Raw genomic sequence first — 22,552 nt, 5'->3', positions numbered from 1 at the left:
GTTGGTCTCTTTTGATGAGGACTTTCTTCAAGCTGAAGCAAGAATTTAAAAGGCTAGCCTCACTTACAAGGCAAGTTTGAGGACAGCCTGGGCTATATAAAATCTTGTCACAAACAACTTTTTGGAAGCTCTAGATCAGTCAATCGACTTTCAGGTTAGATCACAGCTGGACTTTCCCACAGTGGGTTCTCACACAAGGTTTTGAAGAAACCTTTTTTAGTTGATCTTTTTCTAGAAGGGTGCCCTGTGATCTTTGCTAGGAAAGTAGGGTAGGGATTTGTAAATGTGCATGGAAGTGTTGTAGAGCAGGGCGAGATAAGAGGGGACTATAAGAGGGGACTGTCAGTTCAGTCGCATCTTTAATCCCACGTTCCTGCTGTGCTGAGTGTCCCCTATTCCCTCCCTTGTGTTTTCTTCACTCATCCTGAGTCACAGGTAATCTGTGTCGCTCCTCATCTCTCTGTCTAAAGTGCTCCAGTCCCCATTCCCTGTCCTAGCTCAGCACCCTAGGCACCTGCTTCTGGGATACTTCTTGGATCAATCTGTTTGCTAGTCTCTTTCTGGACCTTTAACATTCATGTCACTTAACACTTAAAAGTTATTAATCATCTCTCCTTTCATGATTTGCTTTATTAAAATGGGTTGGGGTAATAGGCGTCTACTAGTTTCACCAAAAAATGTTGGATGCAGTGATTATCAAGGAACAGTAAAAAGATCAGTGTTGCAGGATCAAGAAAGTAGGGATGAATACATACAGCACATAGGACTGGTAGTCAGTGAAACTACTTTGTAAGAGATATGCTGTCCCACAGAGGGTGAGCCAGGGGTGGCCACCATTACAACATGGGCTTCAGAGGTGGTGTTGTGTCAGGCTGGGTTTGTCAAGTCTAACGCATGTAATGGCTGTGTTGGGATTTAGTGTGTGCTTGACATAGGTGGGAATGAGGGAGGTGTGTGATCTCTGCTTTGTTCAGTTTAGCTACGGACCTAAAATAAAATTGTTCTAAAATGTCTTTACAGTGAATTTGTGATTCTTTTTTTTTTTTTAAATACAAGGACAATACTTATTACTTTGAATACTGATTCATTCTAAAACTTGGTAGCAATCTAAAGCATTTACATTCCCACTTGTGTCTTGGGTGAGCTGGGTCTCCCCATGTTTTCTTTCTGGGCACCTATCAGTGGCACTGCACAGGCACGACAGCATCCTGTTCTAACCACAAAAGGCTCACCGCTTATGGCCATGCCATCTCGTTATCCCAGAGCAAGGCCACATTCAAGGACTAGAGTGTCTATGGGCAGTGAGGGTGCAAATAAGTAAGTCTGTTCTAACAGGACAGTGAGGCCATAGAAGCAGGAGTTGTCTGTTACAGTGGCTGAAAATAAATTTAAAAGGTTAAAGTTAACAGCCTCCTGATCATTCTAAGTTACACAAATAACTTTTTGTAACTTAAAACTTTAGTTATGCTAATAAAGTTTATTTAAATGTCAACTGAGTATGAAAAACGATATCCCTAAAAGCATGAGTATTCAATATGCCACATTCTAACTCCGTTGTTACATCAACCCCTTTACATTAAAGAAGTATCTGGGAGCTGGACAGGTGGCTCAGTGGTTAAGTGTACCTGCTGCCCTTTCAAAGGATCTGGATCTACTAGTCTCTGTCATTCACATGACACACAGTGTGCATGCAATGTGCATACAATATGTATACTTATATGTGCCTACACACGTTAGTAAAAATTAGGGACATTTAAGAGACAAAAGTAGAGGTTGATTTGAAGTTGTCCATAATATGGGTTCTGTAAAGGGTAAGAATATATTCACTAAATATCCTTTAAAATACTGTTTTCAAGCTCTCTGAAAACTGAAGCTAACTTGGAAGTTCTGAAGTCAATACCTAGTGAAAGACTAATGATTGAGACAGGTAAGTAAAAAATTCCAGAAATTCAAGTTCCATATTGAATCAGATTTTTAAGAGGTTATTATTGATGGAAAAGTAATTACACAGATTATTTTTATTTTCAGTTTGGCCAAACCTCAAAAACTTACAGAAGATGACAGACTCTGCTAACTAGAGTCTGTATTTATGACTATGTAATGAGTCCCTAAGCAGTTTAACAAGGGCCTTGAGATACTTTTAGAGTGGTTTAATTCTATAGCCCTCTACAAACTAACAGCAGCAACTGAAATCAAATGCTTTAGTGTAAGGACTTAGATTGTTATCTCTGAAAGTAAGTTTAAAAGCTAGTACTTTGACCCATCCCCTGTAACTCAAAGGATTGCAGCTTTAAGTCTCTATAGTGAGCCACTCTAGGGAAATTAGCTGTTTCCTTAGGCAGTCACTGGAATTGCAATGCCTCTATATGTGCAAGCTGTTCACAGAGAAATGACAGGGAAGGAGCTCAGTGGCAGAGTATCTGCCTGGTATTCCCAACACTGGAAACAAGCTTATGTTCATGGCCACGCTTTCACGTGCAGTAGAGGCAATACAGAACAGTCTTAATATTGGAGCATGCCAGTGATACTTCTTGTACATTTAGGTCTTTTTTTTCCTAAAGCATGTCATACACTAGCCAATTTAGATAAAAATTAGTCTTTAAAGTATAGGTTGGGACTTTATGCTTTCCTTAGAACTGTTTTCTGTTGCATTAAGTTTTGTAATTTTACGTTATGTACCAGTGTGATGTTCATGAAAAAGATTTAGAAAAGTAAATTCCTTAACACTTTTTCTCCCTTTCCCTTAACTCTAGATGCACCTTGGTGTGGAGTTAAAAGTACACATGCTGGATCAAAATACATAAAAACTTCATTTCCTACCAAAAAGAAATGGGAAAATGGACACTGTTTAAAAGACAGAAACGAGCCCTGCCATATAATGTAAGTGGTTTTGCTTGAGTGGACCTCACGGTTGTCAGAAGTAACTGCCGACTGCCTCTCAGTGAATGGAGGGCAGAGTGGAAGCTCTCTGACATCTGCTCAGGTTCAGGTTAGTTCACAGGAGTTAGCACTGTGGTTAGTGATAAGCCATCCATTGGCACTTGACCCAAAGTCAAAGAGCATTTGAATGGTGGTTTGGAAATATATGTACCTGAACTAATGTGTCATCCTAGGTTCCCATCCTCTTAATCCAAATTATTTTACTGTCTCAGTGAGACATCTGTGGGTCTGGTCCTTTGTCATTTTGTAGGAAAAGGAAAAGCCCTCAAAGTTTACCACATTAGTGTTCTACTGCACCTTTCCTGTTAATGTTTATAACTAGTTGGCTGACCTTTAACCGTGACCTGATGGTTATCTGCAGATTAATATGGACAACAGCAGCAACCAGGGAGGTAACATAGTTCTCTAAACCTCACAATAAATGACAAGTGGCAGCATATCCTTTCTTCAGCACCCCTGCCCCCAAATGCAGTAATCCAGAATAGGATATATGTAGACAGTTGTGAAGAATCTCTGGGCAAACAGGAAAAGTTGGTCAGGTCATTTTATGGGCACCTATCTAAAATAAGTCTAGATAATATTGGATTAGTGTGGTTTGCCACTATAGACCTGCCTCTAACATTTATAAAGTTTAATATCACAGATTGTTTCTACTAAGAGTGTAATATCTTGAAATATGCCTTTTAAAAAAGTATTTTGTAATAAGTAGAGTATAAGGCAGATCTCAGATTCAGCAGCAGAGAAGTCAGTTGAGTGTCCTTTTATATACGTATTTGGGTCTTATTTAACATGCTGGTTTGGCAAAGAGTTTTGAACTGACACTTTAAAGCCTGAGGCAAGGACTCTTTGTACTACTTGCTAAAATATTTTTCATTTTTTTTTTGAATGGAGGAATTTGCAGATTCATCTAGAAGACATTTTTTTTCTCATAAGTCTTTGACAGTTTAAGGGGACACTAGAGATCCTGATACAGTAAAGACAAGAAGCTGTTATTTTTGCCACAGCCACTTGGCAAACACACTGAGGATGTAGTGCCAAAGTATGTTTTCTGTATGCTTTAATGCCTTGTAAACTCATAGCTTTTGGCTTTACCTGTAAATCTGCAAGACAAGATTTCAAGTAGTTTTTAATGTAGTCTTAAAAACTGAAAGCATGTGTATCAACCTGTCCTGCAGTTAGCTAAATGGCAGAACTTGGGAAAATCAGCATATGCTAGCTAAAGGGTGTCAACGTTTCAGATCTGCTCTGTTACTTAAAATTTTTGCCAACTTCTACTCCACTAAGTTTTCCATCTTAACTATTTACTTGCAGGTCTTCCTTTAGACTATAAGTGTCTTGAAACACATTTTGGGGCTCCTGCTGTGTCAGGAAAAGGAAGTTATTGAGGCTAGCTAAGAGAAGCAGTTGTTATGCTGCTTGGGATATGGGATGAACTGTGGCAGGAGTTTTGGATAAGGAGCCTCTGCTCCCTGGAGCAGCCAGGCAGATACAGTCTACGACAATAAACTGCTTCAGAAGTGTCGCTCTATGACTGGGACCTTGGAGTTAACAAGTGTCTGCCCAGAGGGCACTAGGAGCAGGCTTTGCCAGTGTAGAATCTTAACTGCTCACTAAGCGTGACTGGGAGTCAGGTCAGATGAAGACAAACACCTTGAGCAAAGGCAGCTCGTAGGAGAGCTCAGCACTATCAGGGAAACAATGTACTTAGTGTAGCAGAAAGGAGATGAGGTGAGCGGAAGAAAATCTGGGACAGCAAGTGAGACCAGATCCTTGGGGCTTTTGTCTGCCAGCCTTACTAGTATAGATTTCACCATGACCCAAAGAGACTAAAAGCAAGAGAACAGTGATTTCTGTTTGAGCCGGGGTCTCCTACAGCGCAAGCAGCTTACAAGTTGCTATATAGCAGTAGCTGAACCCTAACCCCTGCTTCTGCTTCTCCGAGTGACAGGGCTAGTCTTGAATAGTCACCATGTCTATGGCCGTTTTTTTTTTTTTTCAAGAGGCGAAGGGTACACACTTTAAGACTTTATTTAATACTGTGCCTAGTATAAGGATGTCACAGTAGGAGCTGAGAGATGGCTTAGAGACTAAGGGCGCTTGGAGAGAACCCAAGTTGTGTTCCCAGCACCACATATATCGGGCAGCTCACAACCACTTAATAACTCCAGCTCCAGGGGAATCTGATTCTTCTGGTGCCTGCACTGTGTGTGCATGTGTACACTCACACACAAATAGAAAAAATAAACAAAACAAGCTTAAGTGTCACAACATCCCAGAGTGCTATACTTAAAAATAATTGCAGCTTTATTTCTGAAAGTACAGAAAAATCCACTGAATAAAAAAGGGCTGCCCAGGTTGCTGGATTACTGGCTTACTAAACAGAGTGCTTTACCAAGCACCGCTGACGTTAACAAATATGAATAGTAAATGACTCTGCTGCCCAAGTCTCAGCAGAGGAGCCATGCCCTTGGCTACCCTTCTGTCAGCAGCAGCTTTACTTACAAATGCAGTCTGAGTTCACTGCTCAAACTGCATTTGAATGTCTGTATCACACTGAGAACAACTTCTAAGGTTCAACTAATCTTAAATCCTCATTTCTATTTATTTTGGGTATTCAGTTAGGATCCTCATAAAGGGAACAAAAAGCTTATGACAAAGAATATTTAAAGGTTGAATTTGAACTACAACTTTCTAATCCATGTATAAAAACAGGTAATATTGCTAGGAACCCACTGCTGCTGATCATTTTGAGCAGAGAAAGAGGGGCCTCTGGGCTCTTCTCTCTGCTCTGAGTACAAGCCTGGAGCCACTCCTTCTATACTGTCATGTATTTAGCATGCACACAAACGTCCCTGCTGCCTGTTAGACACTAAGTCAGTAAGCAGTGCCTTTCAAGTTTTTGGCCCTATTCTCCCCCAAAATCATTTTATTAATATTACACATAATATAAATATATATTTATTTTATTTATATAGTTATACTAGTAATAGTAAAACAAGTAAATATAAATAAAACTAAATCCAAAGTAGAAAGGTGCGTACTTGAACCTGTTTTATGTGCAGGAGACATTTCACTTAAGATGCTCACGATCCAGTAACTGTAAATGTGCTATGACCTAGAGTTTTAAAAGGACACCTACCCTCTGGGACAATTCCATTAGAGGTGTACTGACATGACCCTATAATTTTATATTCAAGTTAACTCCAGAATCTTCTAATTGACAGTAATTGGTTATGCTTTCCTACGGATATTACTGACAGCTTTAGTAACTCTTAAACCTCCTTACAAGCGGTACTAGTATAAGCTCTTCTCTTACATAGGAAAAGGTGATTATACACCTCTAACAATATACGCTGAGTAAGTTGATCCCTTGTTTTCTGTTTTAGTCAAATACTGGAGATAATGTCAGCAGTAAGAGAAGAAGATCCTCTGGAATTAGCCAACACGCTATATAACAACACCATTAAAATATTTTTTTCCTGATTTGTATTTTCTTTTTATGATGTGGAATTTCATAATAAGACTGTGAGCTTTATTAAAGAAGTCTTTCCAGTAGTTCTTTAAAGAGGTAGCACTATACATTCCACCTCACTTCTACCCATCAAGTCAGATCAGCTGCTCAATGCCTTAGTTAACAATGACAACCTTTTTATTGTGTAATGTCATCAGAAGTCTGAAAGGACAGTTTTATGCTCTCACTGCAAACACAGTGATGTTTCTACCTAAGACTTAGACAGCACGTCCTTGTTTATATCAAAGTTTAGTTAATAACAAGCCTATTTCTCAATTCTGTCCCTGATTTGTGACTTTTGAACCTAGCTCTGTGCTGCAGCTCTGATTTCAAGTTTCTCAGTTGCTTCTAGCAGGCTATCTTGCCTTAGTTTTAAAAAACATTTTATAGCCTTTCTACTCAACATTATTTTATCTCCTTGTCTCTTATACTAACTTCCTTTATTCTGCTTCTTCATTTCCCCATTGATTTGAAGGAAAAGCTCGAGGCCAGCATTAGCTATACTCCAATTCCATGGAGGACTCTTTGGCACAACTGACGCACCGTATGGTCATTATCTCTATTAAGAAGTTATTTGTTCAAATTTTGTCATAAAAACGTGAAAACATTTTATTCTATGTACAATAATGTACACAAATTTAAATAGGTCACCAAAGAGACCAGAAGTAATTAAAGAGGTATATTTACAGTAGCACATCACAGTAAATGAAAAATCATTCACAGTTTCAACATCGATACTGTTTTTGTGCTTGGTTACACACTGACGTGAAGCATATTACTCCATTTTGGATGAACTGAATTTTAAACAAATACCTCAATGATTAGTAAATGCTACTTTAATCAGTGTCATCATTAAATTCTGCTGCTGCTGCTGCGCCTGTGTGCTGAATCCCCCCGTTTCTTTCTCTTTGAGTGTCATCATCACAGTCTGTACTGTCATCCTCGTTCAATTCTCGGTCAGATCCAGCAGCATCTTCTCTTAAAGCTTCCTCTGGGTTTGGATTTTCATTGGGTGCAATAAATCCATTGTTGTTAGATACATTTGAGTTATCCTTGATATCATCTTCGATGTACACTTTCTGATGGCACATTGGACAAGTATCTTGAATGTACAGCCATTTCCGAAGACAGAGTGCATGGAAATAATGGTTACATGGCGTAATACGAGCAGATGTTGTAAACTCATGATAGCAGATTGCACATACATCATCTATTTCTTGCAAGTGGCTCCCTTTTATTTCAGGAAGTGAATTAATTTTCTTAACAGCAGTTCTACGATTCATGAATGTCTTCCAGCCATTTTTTACTTGTAAGTAGATGTTAAAATATGCATGTAGGCACATCATACAAGCCCGAATTTTACTTCCTGACTCAAACATCATGGTATAGGCCCCATTCCCAAACATTACTACTCCAAATATAAATTCAATAATATTGCCTGTCGAGCGAACAAAGTAGACATAATCATCAAGCTTTTCCCAGAGGACATTATAGTAGCCATCAATCATGAATAGCGTGTAGACAGTGAGGGAAACTATTACTTTCAAGCAGAGTTCCACACAGAAGGCTGTAACTGCAAACAGCCATGTATTTAGTGCATAGTGATGCCAAAGAACATAACTGAGTAAGACAGGAAGAATGAACAGGCAAGCAGAGACAAACAGCACAGGGAAATGTCTATGGAAAGATGACACATGGGAGGCACTGAGAGACATTAATACGGGGTCTGTCATTCCATGGATGAAATGCAGGACTGCAGTTAATAAAAGGCACATGTTTCTACTTAAGCGAATAAGTCTCTCTTCAGGTCTCAGCCCACTTAAACCAGTCTGAAGAGCCAAAATGAAAAATAAAACAGGTGCTACAAAGCCAAGCCGCCTGTCATCTTCTTCAGTCGATCCAATAAAGGCCAATATTCCAAGGCCCAAATAATGGGCTATTGAAGAAATCACAGCGCTCATGCCCAGTACAGTTAGTGTAGAGTCACAGCCACTAATTATGAGATTGCAAATGACATCCCAGAAATCATCCCAAGAAATAAAGAAGGACTCAGTTTCATTTGCCATCCTTAAAATGTACATTAACACTGTAGCCTGAGCTGTAATTCTTGTTAGCCAGAAGACCCGAAGTATGTCTGGGAAACGAATCCTCTTCCATGTGTCCTCCATCAGCAACTGTAATCCATAAATTCGGTACATATGCCTCACTAACAAGTAAACATACCGAGTAGAATAATAAAACCACTTAAGTTTCACTGCCAAGACAAGCGCTGTGTTAAATATGAGAATCAAGGAAGATGTGAAAACTAATGTCTCTCTGATGTGTAATGGTAGCTCTGTGATTAAGCCGATTACAGGAACCAAGATATTCAAAATAATTAACTGCGAGTAGATGGACTGAATCTGGAGCAGTGTGACATATCCAATTCCAAAGGTTAGCTGCAGAACGATGAGTGCCATCCACAGCGAGGGCCCTTTCCGAGGAAGCAACTCGATTCCAAACGCTGACGTGTTGTAGGCACCATAGAAGTCAATGTGCAAAGCAGCATAGTAATTCACCAACACTGAAGTTGCAGCTAACAGAAAGGCTGAGCTGTACATGTAAAACTTGAAAAGTGATCGCTGTGACAAGATCAGAACAATACTGGATACAACTATACCTAAGGAAAAGAGAGAAAAGGGTATGCAAATGAAATTTTGTAAGCATGTTTTTATACTAGCAATTACAACTTTCTTCCTTTATTATGCTATTTTTGTAGTTGTAAACCTCAAGACAACTTAGTTTTATGGGGCAGTAAAGATTTGAGAAGTCAGAGTTCTAAACCAGACCAACTAAACACATTTTTAAAACTTTGGCCCCTTATTTTCTGGTTTCTAAAGTAATTCTGCTTGTCATGGTATATATATATCCATACATGAGATTACTAAATTATCTTCAGGACAAAACTATAATGATATACATGCACCATTTGATAAGTTTTTAAACTCAAAAGAATACTTCCTATATAATTTCATAATCATTAAAAAGCTTAATGTAATACCACCAAAATATAAGGCCATTCAGAATGAAAATTACTAGACTGAAAGGCCTGTTCCTGGTTGGTTTCAGAATCCTTTCAGCAAGTGTTCTTTAGACAAGGGGAAGTTTTATATTTCACCCTATTACCTCCTCTTCCTCCAGCTGAGCTCAGCAGATTCTTTCTTAGATATTCACATTCTCTAAGGGTCCCAACTCAGGCCCCCAACACATTCCTTCAAATCAAGTTCCCTTTTCCTACAAATTGAATCACATCTTGAGATAACAAAAGTAACACTCAGAAAACCAAGCCATGTTTTAAAGAAGGCTGGCTATAAGCATTATTCGGATTATTCCATGGGTAAGTACTGTAAATGGTCTGATGATCGCTATCAAGTGCCATCCAGCTGTTCATTCAGCATACCTACGGAACTTTTGACATACCTATTTATATACATTCTACCTGATTCTGAAGTTTGTAATTATCTAGTTATCACCCCATTACATAGTTCTATCACTGCATTATAAATCAATGGATTGCACATGCTTTATACAAAGAAAGGTTATTGGGCAGTGTCTCAGTCCTATATTATTATGCTCTTAAAAATGATCACAAAATACAATCTAAGAAAGGAACCTAGGGAAGGGAGAGACAGCTAAGAAGCCAAAAACACTTGAGTAGCTTTCCCTTCAGTGTGACACAAAAAAGAATGCTGTATCTCACAGCCTGCGCATATTTTAAAAAGGAGTGATGGCTAGTTCCTTTAAGGGTCTAAACACCAGGTCCTTTGTGAAAAACAAAAACAAAGGAACAACAAAAACAAAAAAAAAAAAAAAAAAAACCCACATCTGGAAATCTAAGTAAGCTCCACCAGAAAATGAGACTGCTCGGAGCATTATTTCTGGAAAAGGAAAACAGTACTACTTCAGCCTGCAAGATACCCAGATGCTATCTAGCTCTTTCTACATGGAGATACTCCAAGCCTAACTCATCTTCTAAGTTGAGTTCTATTTTATGGCACTTAAAAGAGAGAAAGTAAAGCAAGTACCAAAATGCTGAGTGGCAACTTGCTATTCAGAGTATCAGTCCTCACCATCATGACCTTAGTTGACCTTATAAAAGGGATTTTTAAAAAATCCTAATAACCTTTTCTCCGAATCTTAGTTATACACACAAGCAGAGGCATGGGTTGGCTATTAGGAATGCTGTACAAAAACAAGTGCCATCTGCTGTATGTATGTACCAAATGAACCAGCTGAAAAATGGGAGGAGAGGGCAGGTACTGCCACTGTAACCTGAGTCTGAATATGGCCCAACAAACAATCTGATCCATCCTTCCCTCCCTCCAAATCAGGACCTCACTATCTTATATACTCAAACTGGCCCCAAATCTGTACCTGCCTCAGCCTCTTAAATGCTGGACTGTAGGCATAGGCCATCACCCCTAGCTTCACACTACTATTCCCTGAGGAAAACTACATTCTCAGTGTAAAATCAGTAAACACTCCCAAAGTAGCATACACCTGTAATTCCTACACAAAAGCTATAGACAGATCTTTTATAACCATGTTCTTATGGAATATGGGGAGAACCAACTCTCACTTTACAAAAAAAAAAAAAAAAAACAAAAACCAACTCCCCAACTAAGAAGTCTCCAAAGTAAATGTCCTTCCTGGTGATCTTTGGGCAGCACTGTTCGGGTTTCTTTGCAGTCCATGGCTGAGACATGAGGTTTTCTTCCTTAGAGTCCATCTTAAGGGTTCAAGAAAACCCAGGGGTAGTTTTTATTAGGGCTTATAAGGGGCCTGTTTTCTATTAAAACACCACCTTTGGACACAGAACGAGAATTGAATTAACCACAACCTGGGAATTTCAGTCCTAGACTCCAGTATAATTTGGAATGCTGTAAGTTCTCAAGGCAGAAAAAGAACCAAGTATCAAAATCTGTTCAGGAACTTTGAATTCATATATGAACTGAATGCACCAGAGAGTTCAGGACTTTTTCAGTTAGACTTCCAAATCCAAGAAGTAGTAACAGGAAAGGAAAGAGTACATCCATGCACTTTACACACCATGGCATCAACTCTTAGGAGACAGGGACTTGCTGTATGTAATCCAAACTAGCCTTCCACATGTGCCCTCCTCCCTGTCCCCAGAAGGCTAAGGTGAAAGGTGTGCCCCAACAAAGTGCAAACTCTTTAAAGTCTATTCATTCCTAACTCTTCTGCAAACTGACTAAAATTTAGAAGGAAATAAAATAACATTTACACCTCTTCAGATCCCTAAGTAACTTTAAAGCATTCAAAAACTGGCAAAGATACACAGTAATAAAAGACATTACTCCCTTACTTCAAATAGAGTCCTAAGTAATGAAATTCAGGAAAAAAAAAGTACTGTGAAATGATGTTAATCTGTTAGCATACTTGACAAATACATTATACCACAGAGAAACACTTTCTAAGCTTGGCACTGTGGCACTTACCTATAATCCAACCCCCAAGGACTAAGGCATAATAAGTACCATGCTGAGCTGTGTGAGACCCTACCTCAAAACAACAAAATTCTACCAAACTTTCACTTTAGGTAAAACAAAACAACAGCAAGAATGATATCCTAGAGTGTTTTATTCATGAAATTAAATTTTAATAACTATGATTTCATTACCATATATGAACATGGATTTTAAAAGTCAAGCCCCAAAGTGATGGTGGTTTGGGTTTTTGGAGACAGGTCTCTCTTCTCAGAGGTGTCCTTGAACCCACAGAAATCTGCCTATCTCTCTTTCAGAGAGCTGGGACTAAAGGCATGCACTACTAAACCCAGGTCTAAAGAGGTAAGGTGTAATTATTTGAATTCTGTTGTTCTCTGTCTTCACCATCTATATGTCTAGTCCTCGTCCAGATTCCAAACTTTCAACATCTAAAAGCTGTGGAATCCATAGTGACAAGACTCTCTTGTTTAGGAATGCAGTGAATGACAGTTAATATCCTTAGGATGGAGACTGTTATAGAAACAACAACAGCCAAGAGATGATAAAGCCCGGAAAGTCCTGGTCCCATTCCTACCCTTTTGGTCCCTCCCTACTTCTAAGGAGAGAGAGAAAAACTGAATAGCTAAGCCAGAGGTGACCATTTAACCAGCAGTGCCCACACAACGAAGCAACAAAACCCCAGCAAGACTAAATTCTGATGGCTCCAGAAAGCAGAGGCTGGAAATCTGACAGGGCACAGACACTCCTCCGTCCTCCCCTTCACTGCACTATGCCCTATACACCTACCTCTTCCTTCCGTCTATGTCCTTGGAATAAATGGACAGACATTTCCCAGATTCTGTCTGCATTCTAGCAATGAAAGGACACAAAGGAATGGGTCAGAAAACTTGCCCAGAGGTGAACCATTCTGGACTGAATGTGTGTGTGTGGGGGGGGGGGGGGGGGAGTGTGGAGAGACACACACCCCACCATTTTTCTTTATCATTCCACTGTCTTACTGGCACCAAAGAGGAAGAACAGCTCTAATTTCTCATATATCTGATCATTGATTAAATATGCACTCATACAGACACATATAGACATACTGAGGTTTTAAGTTTTTAATATTAGATCTCTATAATATTTTATAACTTTTATATATTTCTGAGGACATTTCTGCATGAGTTCTATATTCAGCATTGGCTTATTTAGAACTGATTCATAAGTATAAGGTAGAGGTCCAACATGATTCTCCCTATATTACTTTTTTACATATATTAATACTTATAAGGATTTCTATGAACAATGTAACAATGTAATCAGAATAACTACTCTTCAAATCCTAACTTACACTTGAATTTTTTCCTGACTACTGATTAAAGACTCCTTCCATTTCTGCTGACCACTCAGGGTTCTGTGAAGGCCACTTTACCTTCTGTCCATTTCTTCCAGTTTGGACACGTGTCCTTACAAAAGGCTATGTTGAAGACCTAGTCCCTGGCAGGTAGTGAGAAACAACTGGATCATTACAGTTCTAATTCCAACAATGTGTTAACCCACGAATGAATTCTCTGCTAAATGGAGGGGACGGGACCTAGCTGAAGGCAGCAGGTCACTTGCAGGCGTGGAGGTGGGAGTGGAACAGTGAGCGTTTGAAAGGGATGCCTGTAAAGGGATAGCTTGTCTTGCTCCTTCCTGCCTCTTTGTGCTTCCTGTCTGCCATGAGACAAGCAACTTTCTCTGCCATGACCTTTGGTCATAATGCTCTGCTTCACCACAGGCCCAAAAACCAATTAACCTAGTGTCATAGACTGAACCCTCTGAACCTAGGAGTCAAAATAAACCTTCCCTACTACAAGTTAATCTTAGGTATTCTGTCCCCAACACAATAACTAATACAATATGATGTTGGGAAGCTTTTCTTATTTGTGTACAATTAGTAACAAATTATTTGTTGGTCATAAGTAATACCTAGGTTTACATCCAGTCTTTTGGTTTCTTAGATGCTGATTTATTATAAGGTTTTTAATCCTAAAGATTCAATTTATAATCTTTCTATAAATTGATTATTGATGATCATTCAAAGAGGAAGGGAGCCAGTAATTTTTCCATATTAAGTAAATATCACTAAATACTTCATATTTACTTCTATGAACCTCAATTCAAGTCTACCTCTGGAACCTACCAAGTTTCTACTATACTTGTCTATTTCTGAGCTGTGTTTTTCTATTCCTAGTCTATTTGTCCATCCCCACGGTTCTCCACCAGGATTAGATGTCCTCACTCCTTGGGAACACTTGACAATATCTAGGGTCGGAACAGCTGTGACAACTGAAGTGCATGTTACACTGACAGGTGTTACTGGCAGAAGGTCGATAGACGAGAAAAAGGCTAGAAATGGTACTTTGTAAATTGTGCCCCATTCCTACGTTTATGCTGTCCACAGTGTCAACAGGGCTGCTGCTGAGGAACCTCAGTCTCTTCCCCTGCCACACACAGTTACCTCTGCTTCATTCCAGTGTGCTCACACCGCAGGGTTTCTCAGGGTTTTCCACTGAATGGATGAGCTCATTCAGTATCAAAGAAAATTCTCAATTCTTTTACAATGAAGAGATTCCCAACTAACACACGTTTAGAGTAAGTCTTAAATTTGCTGTTTTGTTATTTTCAAAAGTGCTATAATGACTATCCTTGCTCATAATGTGGTATAACTATAATCTCTAAGTCCTCACAACTAGAATTGTGAACCAAAAGGTATAATGTAAATGTCACTTGATGGCTAGAGAGATAGCTCAGGTGGCAAGAATACTTTCCTACCTAGCATGTTTGACAGCTGGGTTCAGTCCCTGACATCTTATAAAACCAGCTACAGTGGTACAACCTTGTAATTTCATCAGTACTGAGGTAGTAGAGTCAAGAGAATCAAAAGTTCAAGGTCATCTTCAATTTGGGGTCAGCATAGGCTACATGAGGCCCTGCCTCAATTAATTAATCAGTATCTGTTGATAAAGGCAATGGTTTATACAGAGGCAATGGCTTGCCAAATTATATAAACTCAGCTATTTTAAATAGGTAAACACCTTTGCCAAATACTTTTAAATCACACTTTGCATTTTTTACCTATCTAACAGATTAACTATTTCTTTCATTAACAATGAGGCTAGGAACTACTTTTCCTTACAGGCCACCTGAAGTTTATACAATGGGAGCATAAGCCTAAATTTAAGTTTAAAGAACTTAGAATTGGACTGGAGAGATGGCTTAGTGGTTAAGAGTACTGACTGCTCTTCCAGAGGTCCTGAGTTCAATTCCCAGCAACCACATGGTGGCTCACAACCATCTGTCATGGGATCTGATGGTCTCTTCTGGTGTGTCTGAAGACAGCTACAGTGTACTCATCATGTATATAAAATAAGTAAATAAAATCTTTGAAAAAAAACCACTACTAAAGGATTTAGCATACATGATATAAACATTTTCCCCTCAATGTGTCATTTTTAAAAGATTTTCAATAAAAAAGGGTTTTTTTTTTTTTAATTTTTAAATACTCATTTTATTGTCCTTTGTAATTTCTCAGTTTTCCTTTACGGTTAGAGAATCCTTTGCCACTTCAATCAATTGCCACCATATGAGTAATGCTATTAAAACACGTTTCTATGCATGCATCTTCTCTTTTGTCTTTAGATTTGCTAACTCGGCATCATGCTACTGTGGGATGAGCTTCTCTTACTATCTTAACACTACCTAAGAAATAGTTTTATGTTCCCAAACATTGTACATATTGCTATGGGTTTCTTTATATCTCTAAAGGGAAAGGCTTTACTTTCTGACCTTTTAAAATCTCAAACTGGTCTGACACCAGATCAAAGTGCAGTTGTTGAACCATTCTGTAATCAGAGGGAGAATGCTGCAGCCATTAACACATCCACTTAGCAATGTTTCAAAGGCTGCTGGGCAAGTCCTGAGGTATATGGCTTCAATAATGCGAAGTCCCCAAGTAGTCTCCACTCACATCTTTCATACACATACATGTTACTACTTTCATTTAAGGTAATTTTTTTTTAAGTCACAAAACTTTCTTCAGTTTTTATTCTTACAAACAAACAAAATTAGCACAACTATTCTGTTACAATTTCGGGAATCTTTAGATGATGAATTTAGAGGTCAATTTTTCTTATAAAACCTGACTCAATATTCTGAGATAATTTTTTTCAATTAATTTTTTGGTGATTTCAAAAGGATGAAATATCTATAACAAAGTATAGTCTTAACTGAAGCATTAAAATATTTTTTGAAAAGTGACCATATGAACAGCTAAGACATGAAAAGTCAAATGCTTTCAAGGGTTTTTATCCTAACTCATTTATCGTCCTAAACTCCATGATAAAGATGCTATGAACTTCCTAAAAAGAAGTTGTACCTTCAAAAGGAAACCTGCAAGGCCGAGTGATTAGAACGTCACTGACTGTGGAGGCTGGAATGCTGCAGACCCAGAGCCTAATTACAATTTATCTTGGACTATCTTTAGCCCAAGTCATAGCGAGACCTAACATCCAGTGACTAACCTAGAAACCTTTTGGAATATACTAACTTATAGCCTTAGTTCCCAACGGCCAGAGGTGTAGAATACCATCAGACAGCATGCTGGGTCTACAGCAGGAACCTTGGCTTTGCTTTCATCCACCTACTTAACATTCCACTAATGTTTTTTAAAGTGTTATAAAAACTTTATCAAACTGTTACCATGTTGGAACATGGGATTTGGGGTAACTTCAGTGTTCCTGGGCCACAGTCACTCAGATTTGGTTTCAGAATAAGCTCTTATCCCATCTGAGATGAGCTGTATTTTTATGTTGATGATACCATCATTGTCCATCTTTATAAAGGTAGAGAAAACAAAACCACAGACGCATTAAATGGACCACCAGCGGCTCTTACTGAAATTCTCAAATACAAAACTTCTGTGGAAATAAAGTACAAAGAGTGGGCAGGGGAAATAACTACTTTCTTAAATGTTTTTACATAAATGACTTAACTAAAGAAAACTCCTTCCTTTGGATCTACCTAGTGTTGAGTACTCCAACAGGAAACGCATTAAACCCCCGGCCCCCACAGAGTTGCCAGAATCTGCAGTTATTATGTCAGGAAGACATTCGAGGCAGCGGCTATATCCACTATCTCTGAGATGACTATGCCGACTCCACTCACACGCCACAGAGAATGGTGGAAGTGGCTTTAATAAAGAAAAACAGAATGGCTAACTTGTGTCCCCAGCAGATTACTTGTAAGCCCCATGCCTGCTGACTATCGCTCCCACTTTTTTTTTCTTGTTAACTTTAAGGTGAGCACTGCTGGTTAATACAGCGCTCTGTTCCGCATTTCAACACTGAGGGAAAAAGAAAGTAAAGCATCCTTGGAATCAGAGGGATCTTTAACGCTCTGGCAAACACCAGCTGTGCACCAAAAAACAAACAACTCCTACAACCTCATTCCTTCACCTGTAAAGTAAGAATAACACTATCCACCTTTGAGGAGTGCCTGACATATTAGGGAAAACCTGTGAAAATGCTTTATAGCAGACGAAGGTTACTGCTAAGAACAAAAGTGCATCTTTATTGACACTCCCTTTCTGTGGGAATAAGGCAGCAGACGCTTGTACTTCTGAAGGTTTTGGTCAGGACCTCACTACCAGTTAACCACCCACAACCCCCACCATTTCAATAGCAAGAACCCACCTAAAAACTCATCGTAATGATCTCATCAACAAAATCTGCCAAGCTGTAAAGATCAGAAAAAGGCCTCTTTACTCTTTAGATGCTTCTCACTCTGTACGTACAGAGAGAAATAGAAAGTGAAATATGAAATACTTTTAGTTCTCAATCCATATGAAATGAAGAGTGATCTTCTAGGTCTCTTGCAGATGTCTCATCACCCTCAAGGCAAGTTTTCATAGTCACATTCAACACATTATTTACTCATAGAAAGAGTTAGGGTTCGGTTTAAGTATAACCTTCCTGGCGGTGACTTTTGGAAATGGTTTCAAGGACTGACATTCAAAACTCTTGTCTCATGGCTTGTGTGTCCATTTACCTCAAACACCTGACGAGCCGGTGGACTCCAAGCCACAGAAGTGACAACATACTCTGCATTATGAAAAAGGGAAGATGGGGGGGCTCAAGCTTTGGCTCAAGTCCAAGGTCACGCACGGCGAGACCCGGACAGTTGTTTTTCCAGGGCTGTCGCATAGGACGTGCGCGGTAAGCCAGCAGTCATTCCCCAAGAGAAACAGGGAGGCAGTCGCATGCTCACACAGCCCCATCCAGGTGCCAACTGAACAGGACACAGACCCGCCGGCACCACTCCGCTGTCAATGCTGGCACGAGGACCACGGGTCCCCGCACCCCGCCAAAAGGCCCTTTTGGGGAATCAGACCGTGGTTCCCCAAGCCGCGTGCCACCAGTGCCCGGCCGTTCCCGTCCGCCGAGAGGCGGGACACGCCTTGGCCCGCAGGCTAGCCCGCTGTCCTTACCGAGGAGCCGGAGAAAGATCTGAAGCCCGATGCAGAACCGGCTTTGGCTGGAATCGTAGTAGGAGTTGAAGATGGCGTCGATGATGTAGAGGCAGGGAACCCGGAGCGCCACTTCGAGCGCCGCCCAGACCTGCTGCTGGGCCATCCGCACCTGCTGCTGCGGGGGCCCCACCGCCGCCATGAGCCGCTGCCACACCGGGGCTGGGCGGGCCGGGCAGGGCGGCGCGGGGGAGGCCCGGGGCCGCGGCCGGGGCGGGCGCGGAGGAGAGTGGCTCCGCCCCCGCCCGCCTCCTGTCCTGTGTCCCGGCCCGCCCCGCCGCCCGCTCGCGTCCCTCGGTGGAGCAGGGGGCGGCGGCAGCGGCTCCCGGGAGGCCTCGGGGCGTCGGTGTTTCCGGCCGGCTAGGGTCTGGCTCCTCCTCCCTCCAGCGCCTCCCCCGCCAGCGGAGCCACCATCTTGACCCCGCCTGCCTCGGCCGTTGCTGCCGTTGCGAGGCCCCGAGGTTGCGCCCGCGGTCACTCGAGAACGCGGAGCCCGCGCCGCGGCTGCGTCACAATCCGGCGCGCCGCGTAGCGTCAGCGCGCGCCGCACGGCGAGCCGCGTGCGTTGCCATGGTCTCCGCCCGCTTCGGCGCGCCTCGCCGCGGGGTGGCGCTCGCGTCGCCGGGCCACCGCGTCCCGGAGCCCTAGCGCCCCTCAGCGTTGGCGTGCTGCGAGCGTGGGATGCTGGGCTCCTGCGCACCGACAGTGTTAGAAGTCTAGTAGAGCCCAGTGAGTGTCCCGTGAACTTGCCTCATACTGCTTGAGAGATGAAAGACCGGAGGACGCCGCCCTGCCTACCTGCCTCTCCCCACCCAGAGACCAGGTCTGAGGAATGGCAGGGGAAATGACCTGCACAGGACGATCGCAGCCCGACTTGGCACTGGCCTTGAGTTGCTAGGCGTGGCCAAAAAAAGCACACTCGCTTCTATTTACACATCTCCCCTCCTGTCCCTGTGGACGGTCATGAACACATTAATGGCTTAGGACTAGCCTGACTTAAGAGCAAGAACCCAGACGTCTCCGAGTTCTTTGATTTATCCTTGTCCCGGGTAATCCTTAATCAAAGTAGATGAGACCATTCCCACCACCACCACCACCACGACGCACTTTCTTGCCTATCAGTGGAATTGGTATGGCCTGGCTGTTGTTTCTCTGTTCCTTCTCCAACAAATGGAGAGTGTAAGGTCAGAAGCTGAACTGTAGACTTAGATGTTTTGGTTTAAGGAACACAACATAGCAAACCAGGAAGCCTGGCTGACAAGGGCTCCCTAGCTCAAAGCGCATATGCCAGTGTACTGCAGGGCTCCAGAAGTAGGACCTCCCTCGCCATCCCACCCCACTCCCGCACAGGGTCTGTAAATAAAATTATCAGACAGGTATTGGTCTACCTGTTTTATCGAGGTTGAAACTGAGGTTCAGATAAAATGGATTGCAAGATCACAAGGTACCAAGAGGTGGGGGTTGTGTATGTCCCAGACCAGCAAGAATCAAAACCAGATTTTGAACCAGATGCTACCTTAAAGCTCAAAACTTTGATTTGCTTTGCTTCTTTTCACCCACAGCCAATTGTGTAACCGAGTCATATCCTTCCTACAGCGGCTGTCACCATCCTAACTCAAGACCTTCCTCGTCCTTTCTCTGTTTATTTTAATGCCATCAGAGGGTTGCCTTTTCAGATCTACTCTTCAGTAACTCTGGGTAACTTTCCTTTTTTTTTTTTTTTTTTTTTTTTTTTTTGGTTTTTCGAGACAGGGTTTCTCTGTGTAGCCCTGGCTGTCCTGGAACTCACTCTGTAGACCAGGCTGGCCTCGAACTCAGAAATCCGCCTGCCTCTGTCTCCCAAGTGCTGGGATTAAAGGCGTGCGCCGCCACCACCGCTCGGCTCTGGGTAACTTTCCTAAACTGCATAGCTGGGGACTAACCTTGTGATTATGACAACATTCCCAAAGGAAAGCAACCTTAGTGAGAGAATGACACAATCTTACACAGGGAACCCCAGGGATTAAATTAGCTGCTCAGCGACTCTCTTATCATGCCCTGACTGTAATTTAAGTCCAAAGAGAGAAGCTATTACTGAGAAGAGAGTCCAGAAACACTAAAGTTAAAATGTGATAGCAAAAAGAGGGAGAATTGCATTATTATCATACAAAAATAGAGAATAAAATATGATCTGGAAGTACAAACTAATACACATCTCTCTCGTCGGTTATGACCAGTGGTGCCTCTATTCACAGACAGGTAAACAATATGCACAGAATACCTGTGTTCAAAGAGAACACTGTCATTAGTGATTCAAAAGCCTTTTGTTTGCCATTAATTATTCAAATGCCTCTTAGTAGCTTGCTTTTTAAAAAAAAAAAAAATCAGAATCTTATTGTGTAGCTCAAGCTAGCTTGGAGCTGGCTTTGTAGATCAGGCTGGCCTCAGACTCTTTCTATATCATCCACCTGTATTTGCCTCCTAAGTTCTGGAACTAAAGGTACTTTAGTAAAAAGTAGTATGTATAAAACATGCATTAGAGGGCTGGAGAGACTCACAACCATCTGTAATGGGATCTGACGCCCTCTTCTGGTATGTCTGAAGACAGCAACAACATGTTCATATACATTAAATAAATAAATAAATCTTTTTTTTAAAAAAAGAAAAAAAAAAAAAGAATAAACCTACATTAGCTTTTCTCTGGCTACCCATCAGTCAAGCCTTGTCAAGTAAAGAAAAAAAAATAAAGACTCAGGGCTGCAGAAAGGAAGTTTACTAGTGCACCCTGGCTTCCTTAGGTGGAGGGAGAAATCAGGAACAAGAACTTGAGCCTCCTCCCTCCCCTGCCCCTTCCAAGAAGGTCTTTGTATTTCCTTCCAATGGATGATGCCAATTTCAGAAGAAGAATGGGAACTGATAGTTACAGTATGCACTATAACTTCTACGCCCTTGGAAATTGCTTTAAAATGATAGTCTCTAATTGGTTGTTTTTTTTTTTTTTTTTTTTTTTTTTGGTTTCTCTCTTTTGTTTAAAGTAAAATTCAGATGCCTATCGAAATGTAAGTATTGACATTTTCTGGTTTTGCAAGTCCAAACAGTCTTTTTGTAGTTAACAACGGAAACGACAGGGGTCACAGTGGCGTTTGGAGTAAATGTTGAGTCTCCATTTCCTGACATGTGGTTATTCCTCTGGTACGCATTTGCTGAGCACTTTGTGTGTGCTCCACCTCTTCTGTGTCTGGGTAGTTTACCTTTCTAATTCTCAGCATGCTCACCTGGAGACAGAAGAAGATAAGGATGAGAAATGAAATTGTTACACACCATCCAGATCCATCCTTTGCTGATGTGCTGAAGAACACAGAACCAGGCAACAATAGTGATGGAATCAAGTTTGCAGTGGATAGTTTTCTCTCTTCAGAGCATAAGATTAATCTCCTAAAAGTAACTTGATGGTATCTGGGGGAGTACCTCCCACCCCCTGCCTTCCCAGACAGGGTTTCTCTGTGTAGCCCTGGCTGTCCTGGAACTCACTCTGTAGACCAGGCTGGCCTCAAACTCAAAGATTCTCCTGCCTCTGCCTCTGCCTCTGCCTCTGCCTCTGCCTCTGCCTCTGCCTCTGCCTCTGCCTCTGCCTCTGCCTCTGGAGTGATGGGATTAAAGGCGTGCACCACCACCTAACTTTGTTTTACTTTTACAAAAAAACAATTAAACAAGCTGAGTGTGGTGGCACATGCCACCCTTAGGAGACAAGCCAATCTCTGTGAGTTTGAGGCCAGTTGGGGCTACATAGTGAGTCCCTATGTTAACAAACTAAAATAATTTATAGACTGGGGAGTGTACTCTCCCCCCATGAGCAGGACGGAGAGACCTTGGTTGCCACAGCAAGGTCAAGTGACCTAGATGGAGTTACCCACCTTGGCTGCCTGGAACACAGCAGAACTGCCCCTGGGCTTGCCCTGAGACATCTCCGGCCGTGACCTGGAACGGACTATGGATTATCCCACCCATCTGAAACCAGGAGGGGTTGTGGGTTGGGTCTTCCCCTTTAAATTGAGAGCTGAACATTAA

At 41.4% G+C, this 22,552-nt stretch overlaps 2 protein-coding genes across 6 annotated transcripts in view; one reads left to right on the top strand and one right to left on the bottom strand.

Moving 5' to 3' along the window:
- Positions 1-7,492, top strand: part of Tatdn1 (TatD DNase domain containing 1) — a 28,641-nt gene extending 21,149 nt beyond the window's left edge. For all 5 annotated transcript variants that reach the window (XM_034516453.2, XM_034516456.2, XM_076911394.1 and 2 more), the window contains 3 exons: positions 1,857-1,927; positions 2,754-2,880; positions 6,327-7,492. In XM_034516453.2, the coding sequence (XP_034372344.2) occupies positions 1,857-1,927; positions 2,754-2,880; positions 6,327-6,423 (295 nt within the window). In that variant the 3' untranslated portion in view covers positions 6,424-7,492. The remainder of the gene's footprint in view (positions 1-1,856; positions 1,928-2,753; positions 2,881-6,326) is intronic.
- On the bottom strand, positions 7,117-19,313 carry Rnf139 (ring finger protein 139). The gene is made up of 2 exons (XM_034516452.2): positions 18,467-19,313; positions 7,117-9,110 (listed from the first exon to the last, which is right to left on the bottom strand). The coding sequence occupies exons 1-2, from the start codon at positions 18,645-18,647 to the stop codon at positions 7,288-7,290; spliced, it is 2,004 nt and encodes a 667-aa protein (XP_034372343.1). The 5' UTR covers positions 18,648-19,313; the 3' UTR covers positions 7,117-7,287.
- Positions 19,314-22,552: the final 3,239 nt, after the last annotated feature.

Source organism: Arvicanthis niloticus, chromosome 13 (assembly GCF_011762505.2).
Source record: "Arvicanthis niloticus isolate mArvNil1 chromosome 13, mArvNil1.pat.X, whole genome shotgun sequence".
NCBI classification, from domain to species: Eukaryota; Metazoa; Chordata; class Mammalia; order Rodentia; family Muridae; genus Arvicanthis; species Arvicanthis niloticus.
This window is presented reverse-complemented; position numbering and strand designations above follow the sequence as displayed.